Below are 14,041 nucleotides of genomic sequence, written 5' to 3'. Positions count from 1 at the left end.
TGGGGGAGCACCTCCCTCTGCACGACGTTGAGCCGGGGGCTTTTTTTGAAAACCTCTCAGCCAAGGAACCTCCACCACCGCAGCAGCCGACCAACACCCTTTCCACATCCCCGCGACTCCTCCGACGACACCTCGAGCGTTTAGGCCTTGTTGTTTTCTTCTTTTTCCTCCCCCGAAAACACAACAACAACCACAACCCTTTCAAAATGTTCTCCCGAGCTTCGGTATGTACTACCCATGCATCTTTCAATTGTTTCAATTGATTTAAATACAAGGTTGTTGGTGTTGCTGTTGGTGTGAACCTGGAAATTGACTCGTTTTGTCAGACCAAGGCCGTCTCGGCTGTGTCCAGACTTGCTGCTGGCCGGACTGCTGTTGCTGTGCAGGCTAGGACTTTTATTGCTCCTACTGTTGCGAGGAGAGGTATGTGGATTTCTGTTGACTAAGGGGCGGAGGGGAGGGGGATCGAGGGGCGATACGGAACCACGATGAATACCGACACCGAGATGACGAACTGGAAGGAGATAGGGTGGATAGGGAGGAAAAAGGGGGGGGGTGGGAAAAGGATATGAAAAGAGGAGAGATATTGGGGAGAATGGGAATGACGTGGATGGAAGCTTGAGGGGAGCTATAGTGGAGGACAGGGAGGGAAGCTCGACATGATATAACACCACCACCAACCACCCACTTCAACCAACGATACCCCCTGATGACGACCGAACCCCGATATCATAATACTGGTCATGATTTTCACGTTGAGGAATAATAATACTGACAGATTATCTCTGTTTTACAGCCGACTTCGTCCAGGAGCTCTACCTCAAGGAGCTCAAGGCCTACAAGCCCACCCCCGTCAAGGACTCGGACGCCGTCGGCCAGGTCGCCACCTTCAACCTCCCCAAGACGCCCAAGTCACCCGAGGAGGCCGACCTCGCCTCCAGCCTCAAGGAGTACGAGAGCATGGCTGTCGAGGTTGAGGGCTCCGAGGTTGATGCCAGCGGTGCTCAGACCACGGCTGTTGTGGAGGACTGGCTTGTTGAGGAGGAGGAGGATGATGGTGCTCACCACTAGATTTCCTTTTATCCTCGACAGCGCTGAATAAACATCCGCTTTCACCTTGGACCGGAGGGAACTTTCGGACGAATGGAAGGAGGTAGATGGGGAATTATACATTATTGGAACTTGGCGGTCAGGTCACGCTGGACTTCCAAGATGGCAAAAAAATGGAGGTGTGTGTTTGCGTTGATGGTGGGTGGGGGAGGATGATTGATTCCGGACAGATGGGCCGTAGTCAATGTGTACATTGATTTTTTTCTCCTTTCTGGTTTTTTTATGATGGCTCGCTCGCAGCGGTATTGAACAATCTCCCTGCTGGTTTAAAACGGTGATTCTTGACTGCGAGGATGAACCAACCACCTACTACAAGCTCTGCCAGAGCTGAAGGGACAATGTCAAAGCTCCTAGCTCAGCTTCTTTGATCTCCCCCGGACCCGGAGGTGGAGGGGGGGCGGCTACCCCCTTTTAAGGCGGATACCAACTCCAAGAGAAAACAATTTCTCTGGGCAGCCCATGAGGCTGTCTGGGGTAATCACCGACCTACCTATGTGACGTAAAAACTCCCATCAAGGTCATGGTGAGAGGGGGAACGGATCGATCGCCATGGGTGATAAAAATTCTCAAATATCATCCACGTTATGAAGCGAAGGCGTCGCCATTCAGCTCTACGTGGCTACTTCTTCTTTTCACCACAGCATATAAACAGACCAATCCTTAATACGAGGATCAGTATTCCAGGCTTGTCTTCAACTTTCATCCTCATTAAAACCATGATTATCTTTCAACCTTTCATTCTGTGACCATAACACACCTTGCCATCACCGATTCTGTTTCTCAACGACAGCAGCAGCAACAACAACAACAACAACAACACCCCACAAAATACACATTCACAAACATCACCATAGAGTATTTTCATTGAGCAAAGCACTCTTCATAAACGTTGAACAACCTCTCGCTGTCCATTAAAGATTATTAATTTACCTACTCCCCTCCCCCCCAACCAACTTCCACACATACACACACGCACACACACTCACTCACTCACTCACTCGCTCGCTCACACCCACACACCCAAGAACACCTTGCCAGTTGGTTCTTATTATTGTTCTTATAGTGTGCTGCTGCTCCCCATTTCATCATCAAAAAAAAAAAAAAAGAAAAGAAAAAAACATCAAACACCTCAACACCTCCCCGAACCAACCAACCAACCAACCAAAACACACACCACCGACCGAGCCCATGCACCCACCCCCATTAGAAACCGACCTTGAAATGCACAATGCTATGGTTATAAGTAAGTAGTGCGTAATAAGAGCCTCGTTGGGGTCATCAAACAAGTGTCTGTAAAAAAAAAGGTTTTTCTTTTCTTTTTGCTCGAGTGAGTTATGTGCCATTTTCTCTCCCCCCAGCCCACAAATGTAGTCAAAGAAGGTTTAAAAAAAGCTGAAAAGTAACAAGATTAATCGAGAGAGAAGAAACGGAGGATTGTCATAGGTAGAAAGAGAGACAGAGAGCCATGCAAAAGACTACATGTCGAAGTTTGATGCACCAAACATCTGCTCATCGTGAGTGTTGGTCCTGACGATTCCACTCATGCGATTTGAATTCCGGGGATCGACATCGCGCATGTCGTCCCAGTCATCATCCCTCCTCCGGTCGTGATCATCATCCATGTCCTCGTCCTCGTACTTGCTGTACCTGTTCCCCATGTGGTCGTCAAGCGCGCTCTCATCCACAAACGTGAATCCCTGGAAATTGGCCTGTACTGATGGTGAGAGGGGAGTCGATGTCGCGTATCCCTTGGCCAGGGCGGCCGCCCGCTCGTTGAGTGACCCGTTAGTGTTGAGAGCGTTGGTGAACTCGGGGTCGAAGTAGGAGACATCGGTGTCGTTCTTGAGTTGCGGCTTAAATGGAGGGGTGATCAACTTCTTAGAAAGAGCATCCCAGTCAATGTCGGCAAAGAACGCGTGTCTCTTCAGCTCTTCGGCATCGTCAGTCGCGCCGAGACGATGCTTCGGGTTGCGGTTCAGCAGCCCCTTGACAAAATTCCGGCCTTCCAACGACAAAGTATCCCGAGGGAATCGAACCTTGCCAAAAGCAATGTTCTTGTACATTTGTTGCGTCTCCTCGGCGTAGAATGGGCTCCACCCGCAACACATTTCGAAAACCAGGACGCCCAAAGACCAGAAGTCAACCATCTTGGTGTAACCCGTCTCGTCCAAGAGCACTTCTGGGGCGAGATATTCCGTTGTGCCGCAGAATGTGTTGGTGGTGTCGTTCTTGGTGAGGTTGGCCTTGGAAAGACCGAAATCGCAGAGCGCAATGTGGCCGTTCGCATCCAGCAAAATGTTCTCGGGCTTCAAATCGCGATAAACAATGTCGTTCTTATGGAGATGTTGGATCGCGAGAATCAGCTCCGCAATGTAGAACTTGGCGCGCTTCTCCTCAAACTTGCCATCCTTTTGCAAATGCCAAAAGAGCTCTCCACCCGACATGTAATCCGTGACCAGGTAGAGATCAGAAGGAGTCTGGAAGGAGAACTTCAGGCCCACAATAAATGGGGAATCGGCCATCGCTGTCCGTACCAGAATGTTGCGCTCGCCAACAGTATGTGCTACCTCCTTCTTCTGTACAATCACCTTCTTCGACAAGACCTTCATGGCGTAAATGCGCTTGGTGTCCTTCTTGCGAACCTGATATACCTGACCGAACGTGCCCTTGCCGATAAGTCGCAGAATCTGAAAGTCTTCGGGTCCATAATGCTTCGGCTCCGCTCGCTGGTAAAACGCCTCGACGAAAATCTCGCCCGTCGGCGCATTTTCGGCCATTGTGTCGGCATGTCCTTTCAGTGGGAACCAACCACGGACCGGTCCCTCCCTCTCAGACGACTTGGCCTCGAAATCGACATGACCCAAGAACTCCTCCCCATTTTGTCCTTGCCCGTAAACCGAAATGTCCACAAGCATGTCCGAGTCAATAACATCGCTGTTCTGCTGTCAGCATCGTCACATTAGCCCGCGACATAGTTGTCACCTACAAGATGGCTTCCGCGTCCCACTTTGGGTTGGTCAAGGACCGCCGCGACCCAGAGGTGCGGTTGCGGAAAGTGTTGAAATCAGAAAGACTGGTGTTGCTGCTCTGTCTGCTTCGCATTGGAATCGCCATTGGCCTGCCAGAATCGCTCCCCGTGCGCTGAATCGGCACTCCGCCCATGGCCACAGCGGCAATGGCGGCATCGTCGTCCATCTCCGAAGGTCGAGGGCCGGCCGAGATGAGCTCGCTTCGCTGGAAAACAACAACGACATAAGGGTTTTGACATCGCTTTAGCCCTCTGGCTTCGGAAATCTTGACGGCCAATTTTCCTCTTGGGGCTGGTACTCGGGCGCCCTGAGGTGTTGGTGTGTTGGTCGCAGTCCGATCAATGCTCTCGCCGTTGTGCCTAGAGTTACTGTCATGCCCATCGCTGGAGCGCGAATGTTGGGTAGATGAGAGTGCACGAGTTGGGGTGTTGGCACCGCTCTTTTTTCCCGACACACTTGTTAGCTTCTTGAGATGCAACACAGAGGCGGACTCGTAAGAAATTCTGTCGTGAGATGTGGGACGACTTGGAGAGTTAGGGACAGTAGAGGCACGGCCAGCCGGGTTGGAAAGGTGAGGAGCCGTCACGACGGAGCCGTTCACCGTGGTCGTTGTCAGGGGCGCCAGCATCGACATCCTCCTTGCTTTGCCCTTGCCGGCGTCAGAGACGCTGGGACGGCGAAACAGAGGAGGCGTCCCGCTTCGGGACTTTACGCTACCCCGGTCTCCAGCATAGTTGCGCAACGACGAAGGCTGCGAGACTGGAGGGGTCGGGTAGGGATGCAACCGGCTGCCTTCCTGGGGCAACGACTCAGATGGAGGTCCCAGAATCTCGTGAGCCAGAAGAGGAGGACCCTCATCTGACGCATCGGTGCATGGTTCTGGCTCTGGCTCTGGCTCTGGCCCAGCGGGCGAGAGTGGGACCTCTGGCGGTGTATCGGGTTCCCGTGCCTCGTCGATATGGTGGTCGGAGGCCTTCTGAGTAGTCGCGGCTTGTCCACTCGTCCTGAAAGAACCAGAAAACAGTCGCGGAAAAGAGCTTGCACGAACCTGGTTGAAGTAGCTCATGATGCCCGGCAGCCGTCGATCTTGAAGGTCTGGCTGCGGAGTCGCAATGCCAGAGCGCGGCGATTCGTAACCAATCTGATCCGCCGCACCGTCCTCTTCCGCTGCCGCGACAGACCTGCTGCGCTGGTTAATACTTTCCATGTTGACGATGAGTTATTTTTTCCGAAGCACGGAGAAAGCAGGCAAACCAAGGCAGGGGTTGTTCGTTGACCGAGGAGAAAAAGGGGGGGTAATAAGGCGGGGCACAAATTGACAGGAGACGATGACAGCCGTGGGGAAAGGGTGCTAGCTCATGGTGAATTTTGGGCGAATTGGGTTGGGGTAGATTCCAACAACAAGAACAGTTGAGCCGACGAAGTGGTTCTCGGGAGGGGAGAGGGGTGGGATATACTACATCTATGACGAGAAAGCTGTAGCCGGGGGACGGGGAGGGGAGGGGAAGGGGCAGCGGCCTGCTGGCTTTTAACGATCGCCCCAGAAATGGCCTCACCCAGTAGAAAGCAGGGCAGGACGGCTATGGGGCAGGTAGGGGCAGGCCGTCGGGCTGGCAGTGCTGTGCAGGAATTGCAGGAATCTGCAAAACCCGGGAGGCCGAGAGCGAACAGAACCCCTTCTGGCCGAGGATTTTCTTGCCTGTTGCGCTGCCGAAGCCTTCATCAGGCAGACTGGATATGGAAGCACCCTTGATGCTTGCCATGTGGTTGTCGTGGGTGCAAAGGCCTGTGAGTGGGGGAATATCGAGCATTTTGCAGTGCCCATGGCCCAATTCCAAGCCCCAAGATCGGGTTGAACGGAGGGGTGAGGGGGCCGCTAAGGGGGGTGTGCCGACTGAACAATCCAGGGCAGCCTGCCAGCAGCCAGCAGCTTCCAGGTTCGCTCACTCAGCGAGTCAGGCCGTTCTCGGCTTGATATGCACGCACCCCCTCCCCCCCCCCTCAGCCCACGCGAATGTCTTCGACCCCCGTCGCCGCCGGCGCAATCCCGGTACGACAATGCGCTTTTTGCATGTGCACATCAGGTTGGTGAGGACGGCAGATACGACACCGATGGGTACATGGCCCTTGCCAGGTCAAGAAATATCCGGTAGGCGGAACCGAGTGAGGTGGTGCAATCATAGAGGGACGCCCCTCACTTGCAAGGGGAGCGGGAGCGGGAGTAGGAGCGCCGCATTGTGTGATGACAGATACCGTAATCCGCAACTCGCCCAACTTTTGCACTTGCGATGACGGCACTAGCCGGACTGACTCAACTTTCCCGTAGGGCGGACGGCCAGCGAAGAGGATGGAGATATGCGGAGTCTGCAACGTTTCGTAGTGTACGTATGAGCAGCCGTGGCGGGGTAGGAAAGAGACTGTCTATCCATGTCTGGGCAAGGGGGTGGTCCCAAGCAAAGCGCCGACAGGACGACAGCTGTCAGGCCCCTCTGTCTCCATCGCCACCTCGCTGCCGCTTGAGACCCAGCCACCAGAGGGGTTTGTCGGTTGATGAGACGGTGTGCTCCGGGCTTGGATGGATTGCAATGTCGATGCGGTGCGACTTCTTGGATGTTGTTGGGGCTCTGAGCGTCGTCGTGGCTAAAAGCAATGCCGGCCTTCTGGAAGGCCGAATAGAAGATGTGGGCAATATGGGGATAAAGTGAAGGTCGAAGCGACGGGACAGGGAAGATGCAACAACAACAGACGGGGTGCGAGCAGAAGATACTTACTTTGACATCATGGCTTGAGTTGCCCTCCGGAGCAGATCAAAACCCCCTCCCGAGCCGCCGGTGGAGGGTGCGGCAGCAGTTTCGCCTGCGGGGCCCGACATTGTTTGCCTCACGTTGGTCTGCTCAGCAGAAGTCGATCGGGGAGAGACAGAGGAGACCGACTCGGACCGGGTTGTCGGCGCAGGTGGCCGTGGGGGATCTTGCGGGTATGGATGCGGCTGTTGTCGGTGTTGTCGGTGATGGGCGGGCGTGGTGAGGTGGTGAGGTGGTGAGGTGATGAGGTGGGTGAGGAAGAATGAAGACAAGAATGAGGCGGTATACTGAGAGAAGTGTCTGCTGAGCTGTGTGGTGTTGGAAGCGCCCAAGTGGCCGCGGGGTCCTGCGGCAAGGTTGGGAGGTCTGGGGTTGGGCAGTGGTGAATCCAGAGTTGGAAAAGCGGAAGATTCGCACACCGGAGCAATTCTTCAAGAAGTTAAAAAGTGAATGCGTTGAATGGCGGCTTCCACCGTGCAAAGCCTAGGCTGCGAATAGTGGGGCAATGGTTGGCTACGAGCTCCTCCAGCTGGGTTGCGAGTTGCTTTGGGAGCAGCTGGGGAGCAGCTGGGGAGCTTCGACGACAGCGCCGCCGCAGGCAGGTGAGGTGTCAGAGAGGGGCAATTATTCAAAGCTCGGCAGTGAGAGAGTGCAGGTGGCTGTCGTGGGAATGGATTTTTGGGTGGTCGTGTTGGCAGAGCGCTTTCCGACGGGTTACGGCCTTTGGCTTTGAATATTACGTCAAGAGATAAAGGGCCTGTTGCCTCTGGTTCTGAGATGCGGGCGATGCGGCTTGTTGCTCTGGCTGTCTGTCGTATATAAAGCGTTCTGTCTCCGTCCAGTGTCTCAGCGCTGCCAGGTCACCGGATACAACAGGCACATGGCTGGAGGATGGCTGGTATTGATGGCGGCGATGGCAGTTCCATTCAGTCTACTGCCGAGAGTGACAGTTACAAAGTTGAGTGGAAAAGAGTGGTCAGAAAGAGAAATGACATTTGCCTCCAACCATTGAGTTCAGTGCTCTGGGCCCAAGCAGCTATTTTTTGTTTGCGACGGTCACGACCATCTACCCGCAATGCTGGGTCAGGCCTTACCCGGCCCTTGAAAGCGGCCGGGTTTTAACGTGGCTGCAGGTACCTAGGGAAGGAACTGAATTCTGCTTTTTGGCTTTGTTACGCTTGCTTTGGTTTCTTTTGCCCGGGTGCTCCAATACCCAAATCAAATGCCAAGACTTCCTATTTGGGTGGTGTAAGTCGAGCGAGGTCTCTCTCGGTTCTGGTCTACAGGTTGTTTCCGGCACCGCCCTAGCCTAAATGGCGGATCGAGTCTCGTTAATCATTGCATAAGAGCCATCCAAACCTTGCCGTCACACATCTTGTCATCATCAATATTGCGAGCCGTTGGTTAGCCTGGACTTGTTGAAACCGAGGACTGTGCCCCTTATCGCCAAGTAGATACAAACAACGTGCCGTCAGACGGATGCTTCCTTCTCCTTCCGCCCATAGGTCTCGCCGAGGACATGCAGGCCATTTCAACAACACAGTGTTGGACCTTCTCATACTGTTACGCATGTGTCAATAAGACCCGATTCGTGTGCCCGTCAGCTCTGATCGAAATCGCCTCAGCCCGGCCGTACCTTCGAGACGTTGGGAGTCAGTCTTATAAAAGCTGGGGCACTCAACGCCACCTTCCAAATAACCTTTCGTGTTCTCTAGCACAACGCGCGAGAAAAGACACAACTTCCCACAGCCGCCTTGTATACTCCCGAGAAAAGACAATCTGCCGAAGCTAGCAACCGTTCATCCCCCTCCTTATCAAGGGTCGTACAGATATCACTACCGGAGTTTCTTGACATCAATACAAGGCCGAGGAGGATGCCGCTTGGCCTCCAAAGATCAGGTTTACTGCCCGACATCGAATGGCGCTGTTGGCAGAAGAAGCAAGAGGGCGGCGGCGGCGAATCTTCTTCTCGTCTCCAGAACGACATCGTAATCTTCCACCTGGCCAAGACAGAACCTCTGCGGCCAGCTGCATATGTAGCTGTACCAATGACATGGCGGAACTGTATGTATGCTGGCATCTTCTCGGCCTACCTTCTGCCCTCGATACAGAATCTATACACCTGCAGAAGTGACAACTACTTTGTGGCACGTTCCACCTTGATATCAGAATGCTCAGAGAGGAGACCAACTAGAACTCACCGCTTACGCTCCAGTCTCTACCCCGTACCACCACGTCAACACTCGTGATCTGTGTTGCCACGCTCGGTTCCACGTTGAGCAGTTCGTTCCAAGTTTAACGGCTTGACTACCCAAAGGGCAATATCTAGCGGTGTCAATCTGTCTCTCTTGGCAGGGAACATCTGACTTTATGTTCAGTGAGTACCAGCATTGCCACTATGTCTGCTCACAAGATTTCAAATCAGACCTTTTTTGTACATGATCTTATACAAGTGTATCTCACAATTCATCAACCGAGCATGTCACCTAACCTTGAACTCTGAGTGGTAGCGTTTACGAGTCCAGCACTCCGGGTTTGTATCTTTACAAACCCTTCAGCTTCGCAAACAACCCCCCTTTTCTGTCTCGGGTGTACACAAACTCAAAAAGGGCCGGTGTAACCAAACCCTCGGAGTGTCTTGGCTTGCCTTTAGCAGAAAAAGAGAATCGAGATTCCAAACTGAACCCATGTCATTCAGAGCCACATGTCTCGGATTCCGTCACGTCTTTCCACCTACGCCACACATCTTGCCAATTTCATAAAGTGGTGGTGATAGCTACACCACAGTCATCAGACTATCATAATCATTCGTAGTGACCGGGGTGGGAAGACTCATAATCATTGAATGAGGTAAACATACATGCCTTCATATAAGTTTTTATTATCATGGGCAGAGTTGTTCATTCCCTTCATTCTATAACAATTCCCGAATCTTCAAATCATCATAACATAGCCATGAACTTCAATATCCCTTTCACCACCGCACAAAACTTCTTGAATATTTCCCCTTTCCCACATCAAGCCATCTCATAGATATCATGAACTACCACCACCTTGAACAGACTCCTTTGCAGCTCTGAGAACACCCTTCAGCCTCTCCTCCGTCTGGGGATCAAACCGACTGTGGGTTGCTATGGCTGGACGAGGAGCAAGCGGATCAGGGAGGGCAGCTGATGTTGGAATCAGTATTGATAGGTCCCAGCTTCAGCTTCTCAAGATTTGAATTTCGAAACAACCCATGACTTACAACAACTGAAATCACCATGCTGAAGCCGAGCTCTGGCATTCTCATACTCCTCCCTGAACTTGGGTGTATTCCACGACGCCAGCGGCTTCCCGGCCGGGGTGTGCTGATGTTGATGCTGAGGAGTCTGGATTGGGGGTGTGCTGAGGTCCGGCAAGTCAGACATGGTCAAATCGGTGGACATGGCTGGCTTTTGTATTGAATTTCGAACCGAAACTAGACTGAACGCAGGTCTCTTCCAATACTGACACAGCAGGCTCGTATCAAACTGGTGAGGAGGAACGACTTTGGTATGTAATTTCGAAAGTGTACTTTTTTCCAACTCCAAGAGAAGAAGGTGAAGGCCAGAGGAGCATGTCATTCAACTCCCTACCTTACCTGCCCTGCCAAGCCTGTCACCCATGGTCCGTGCACCTGCGTTCAACAGCGGCGGAGCCCTACGGGTTCAGGGATCCCTGCTATTGTGCTGAGGGGCGGGGGCAGGTTGTCGCTCGACCGAGGCTCCATTTTCAATTGCAAGTTCATGATTTCTCCCCCTCCTCCCAGATATTGGGCCGATTTCGAGAATTGAACAACTTAGCTCTCAAACCAGCAAACACACACAAACCACAACCCAACCATGTCCAAAAACCGAACCCCCATCCCCGATGCCTGGGACGACGACTGGGCCCCCCAAGCCGACCGCCTCTCCAAAACCCCGGCCGAACCCTCACCACCATCACCACCACCACCACCAGCGCCCCTCTCCAAAGCCGAGCGTCGCGCGAAACACCTAGAGGAGCAGCGCAGGTTATGGGAGTCGGCGTACGTCCCTCAACACCCAAACCACTCCCCCATCACTAACACCATATAGTGAAGCCCCAGAACCAACCCCCTACCTCCCCATCACAAACCCAATCCCCCTCTCCACCCCCTTCAAACCCCCCATCCAGCTCCTATCCCGCCGCCCAATCCCCCAGAAAACCCTCGTCCGCGATCCAGCCACCGGTCTCGAACAACTTACCATCACCCAACCCGACGACTTCGACGACGAAGACCCCGACACGGCCGCCCAAAAGCCCGAAACCCCCCAAGAGCGCAAGGAGCGCCAGAGGAGAGAACTAGAGGAAAAGCAGCGCCGGTATCAAGAACAAAGAGCAAAGATCTTTGGGGACTCAAACCCTTCCTCTGGCCAGTCATCCCCAGGGACGGTGACGCCCCCGCAGGCCGGGAATGATGGTAGGGGAGGAGGACATAGAGGACGGGGTGGTGGTGGGAGGGGCAGGGGGAGGGAAGGGAACGGGAGGGGCAGCAACAATGGGCGGAATACCAACCGGCAACCTCAGCAGCAGACAACTGAACCACCGTCGAGGGAGCTCTTCGACGCGGAATACTCCCCCAAGCCACCCAACCGACGAGGCGGCGGCCCCTCCTCCTCTCAACAGCCCAGCCGCTCTCACACACCCCGTGAAGAAGACCAAATCACCCGCCAACCAAGAGGTCCAGACGGCAGCGGAAGAGGAGGTTTCGGTTTCGCCAAGCGAGGCGCAACCAACGGCTGATCTTTCCATTCTTTCATGACTAGAATGCATTGACGCTACACAGTATCATTCTATATGACCTGTATCCCAAAAACAGAAAATGTCTCCAACTACCGCTGTACAAGATACCAGTGTACTACTCTACCAACCACCACCAATCTTCCCCGCCAACTGAACCACCCGTTCAGTGTCAGTCTGCGTCTTTCCCACATCACTAACCACCTCCCGAAAGGTGGTATACGCCAACTTCTCCACCGGCACCGACGTCAGCTCCGACCACACCCTCAGCACATCGCGAACATAACCGGGTGATATCCCAGCCACCACGAGGCCATCATCTGTCCTTTCAGATGATGATGTCTCCTCATCATCACCAGAAAAGTACGCCTCATCCACCACCTCCAACCAAGCCTTTTGCTCCTGCGGCCCAGGTTTGTTTTCGATCCCACCAAAACCCATCCTCTCCAGGACAATCGGGTCGTCCACCTTGAGCTGTCCACCACCGTTGGTGCAACCCCCCGGACACGCCATCACCTCGACATAGGAGAAATCCAGCGCGTTGGTGGCTCCCGCGGCCTTTCCAGGTCGTCGAGCTGAACCAAACGGTTTTCCTCCAGGCATGCGGGGGGGTCTGGCGGGCTTGAGCTTCCGAACGAGGTTTTGGATGTTGCGGAAGCCGTAGTAGCGGGCGGCTTTGAAGATTTGTTCCCCTGAGGAGGAGAGAATCGAGTACTCTATTACGTCGGCGTTGCGGCCTCGGGTGGTGGTCAAAGTTGAACCGGGGTTTTGGGAGAGGAGGGCGTGGAGGATGTAATGAAGATTTCCACCGGAGGTGCCCGCAGAAAGGGATTGCTGTTCGTTTTTCTTCCCCGGGGCGGAAAAAGGCAAAAGGAAATCGCCCATGGCTTTGTGAGGGAAGGGCGTGGTCTGGGGGAGGGGGGTTGTAGGTAGAGAGAAGAAATTGATGTTGCGTGATTCGGCGAGCATGAGGATTTCTTTGGTGGTGATTACGCAGTCGACGTCTCTGATTCCTTTTTGAGTTGTGGTTGTGGCTGGGTTGTTGGTGTTGTTCCAGACGGCATCGGTGAGCTCTTCCCGGCTGGCCTCGAGCTTCTTGTCGAAGCAGGGCATTATGGAGAGGTGCCATATCCTGTCTGGGGAGATGTTGAGGGTTTTGGAGAGGGTTGTTTTGAGGAGGGTGCCGGTGAGGGCCTGGGGGGATTTGACTTTTGAGAGGTAGGGGAGGACGTAGGGGTGAGTCTTTTCGGCGTAGCAGACCCAGCCTGGGCAGCTGGAGGTTAGGACTGGTTTTTTGATGTCGTTAGAGGAGGAGGAGATGGCTTCGTCGGCGCCTAGGACTAGGGAGGCTTCGCGGGCGCGGTTGGTGGAGACGATGTAGGTGAAGCCGTTGTTGTGTCTGCCGCCTGAGGGGAGGCCGAGGTAGGGGTTGGAGAGGAGGTGGGTGATCATGTTTGCTGCTTGGGATTGGGTGGTGTTGTTTCCTATCGCGGCGGCGAGGGAGGCGAGGACTTGGGGGGATACAGAGCAGACGAAGAGTTTGGAGGAGGGGTTTCCGTCGAGGTTGGTGGTTATGGTGGTGCCATCTTGGGAGAGGGCAAGGCTGGGGGCTGAGTCCAGCAGGGAGAGGACTTCATTGTGGGATTGGAGGGAGACGAGGACGGCTTCGGCCGAGGTTACGCAGCCGGAGCAGGCTAGGCAGTCGGTGAGGGATATTTGCGCCGGGCCGGGGGGTTGTGAGGCAGAGGGTTGCTGACCGTCGAGGATGACTTCGAATTCGAGGGATTCGGAAGCTTGTGGTGGTGGCGCGGTGGGAAGGGTTTCGATCGGTTTTATACAAGCGACGCCGGGGGATATGAAATCGTTCAGGTCGTCGGCAGAGAGGATGGCTGACATTGTGACGACCGGCTGTGGAAGTAAAAAAGAGCTCGGACTCGAGGTGTGGTTGTCGAGGGGCCAATCGATGGAGGGGCTGTTTACCCCACGATCAGATGTCAAAGGTGTCGTCGTGAATAGATCTTGTCGCAAGCAATGCCTCCAGTTGACTTCAGTATAGCTCCAGTATAGGTTGGAAAGAAAGAGAGCTGAGTCTAAAGAAGACAGCGAACACCCAGAGCCAAGATAATCCCCAAATTCCTATCTCAAGCCCACTCCCGGAGATGCACGATTTGTAAATTCAGTGACTCTTTTGCTTTGAAATGCGCTTGCTCCAAACCAAAACTGCGAAAATGCGACATCGGCTCCCCTGGTGGCGGTTGAGCGGGCGCCCCGCTACCCGCTAGGAGCCCCGCCCGTCTCCTCGGCGTCGCGCACTGT

General features: G+C 54.0%; 5 protein-coding genes across 5 annotated transcripts; 2 read left to right on the top strand and 3 right to left on the bottom strand.

Moving 5' to 3' along the window:
* The first annotated feature begins 17 nt into the window (after positions 1-17).
* On the top strand, positions 18-1,382 carry ATP14 (ATP synthase F0 subcomplex subunit H atp14). The gene is made up of 3 exons (XM_062942176.1): positions 18-224; positions 327-423; positions 797-1,382. Exons 1-3 carry the CDS (start codon positions 207-209, stop codon positions 1,069-1,071), a joined length of 390 nt encoding a protein of 129 aa, XP_062805101.1. The 5' UTR covers positions 18-206; the 3' UTR covers positions 1,072-1,382.
* Positions 1,383-2,585: 1,203 nt separating this feature from the next.
* On the bottom strand, positions 2,586-5,346 carry SCH9 (Serine/threonine-protein kinase; the record flags this gene model as incomplete). Its single annotated transcript, XM_062942175.1, has 3 exons — positions 2,586-4,044; positions 4,097-4,578; positions 5,188-5,346. 3 exons carry the CDS (start codon positions 5,344-5,346, stop codon positions 2,586-2,588), a joined length of 2,100 nt encoding a protein of 699 aa, XP_062805100.1.
* Positions 5,347-9,572: 4,226 nt separating this feature from the next.
* On the bottom strand, positions 9,573-10,548 carry QC764_109065 (uncharacterized protein; the record flags this gene model as incomplete). The annotated part of the gene is made up of 3 exons (XM_062942174.1): positions 9,573-9,719; positions 9,804-10,113; positions 10,191-10,548. 2 exons carry the CDS (start codon positions 10,546-10,548, stop codon positions 9,980-9,982), a joined length of 492 nt encoding a protein of 163 aa, XP_062805099.1. The 3' UTR covers positions 9,573-9,719; positions 9,804-9,979.
* On the top strand, positions 10,536-13,853 carry QC764_109050 (uncharacterized protein). Its single transcript, XM_062942173.1, has 2 exons — positions 10,536-10,991; positions 11,041-13,853. Exons 1-2 carry the CDS (start codon positions 10,807-10,809, stop codon positions 11,726-11,728), a joined length of 873 nt encoding a protein of 290 aa, XP_062805097.1. The 5' UTR covers positions 10,536-10,806; the 3' UTR covers positions 11,729-13,853.
* NAR1 (Cytosolic Fe-S cluster assembly factor nar1) lies at positions 11,849-13,621 on the bottom strand (the record flags this gene model as incomplete). The annotated part of the gene is made up of 1 exon (XM_062942172.1): positions 11,849-13,621. One exon carries the CDS (start codon positions 13,619-13,621, stop codon positions 11,849-11,851), a length of 1,773 nt encoding a protein of 590 aa, XP_062805098.1.
* Positions 13,854-14,041: the final 188 nt, after the last annotated feature.

Source organism: Podospora pseudoanserina, chromosome 1, assembly GCF_035222485.1.
Source record: "Podospora pseudoanserina strain CBS 124.78 chromosome 1, whole genome shotgun sequence".
In the NCBI taxonomy this organism is placed as follows: Eukaryota; Fungi; Ascomycota; class Sordariomycetes; order Sordariales; family Podosporaceae; genus Podospora; species Podospora pseudoanserina.
The sequence above is the reverse complement of the archived record's forward strand: the minus strand, read 5'-3'. Positions and strand labels throughout refer to the sequence as shown.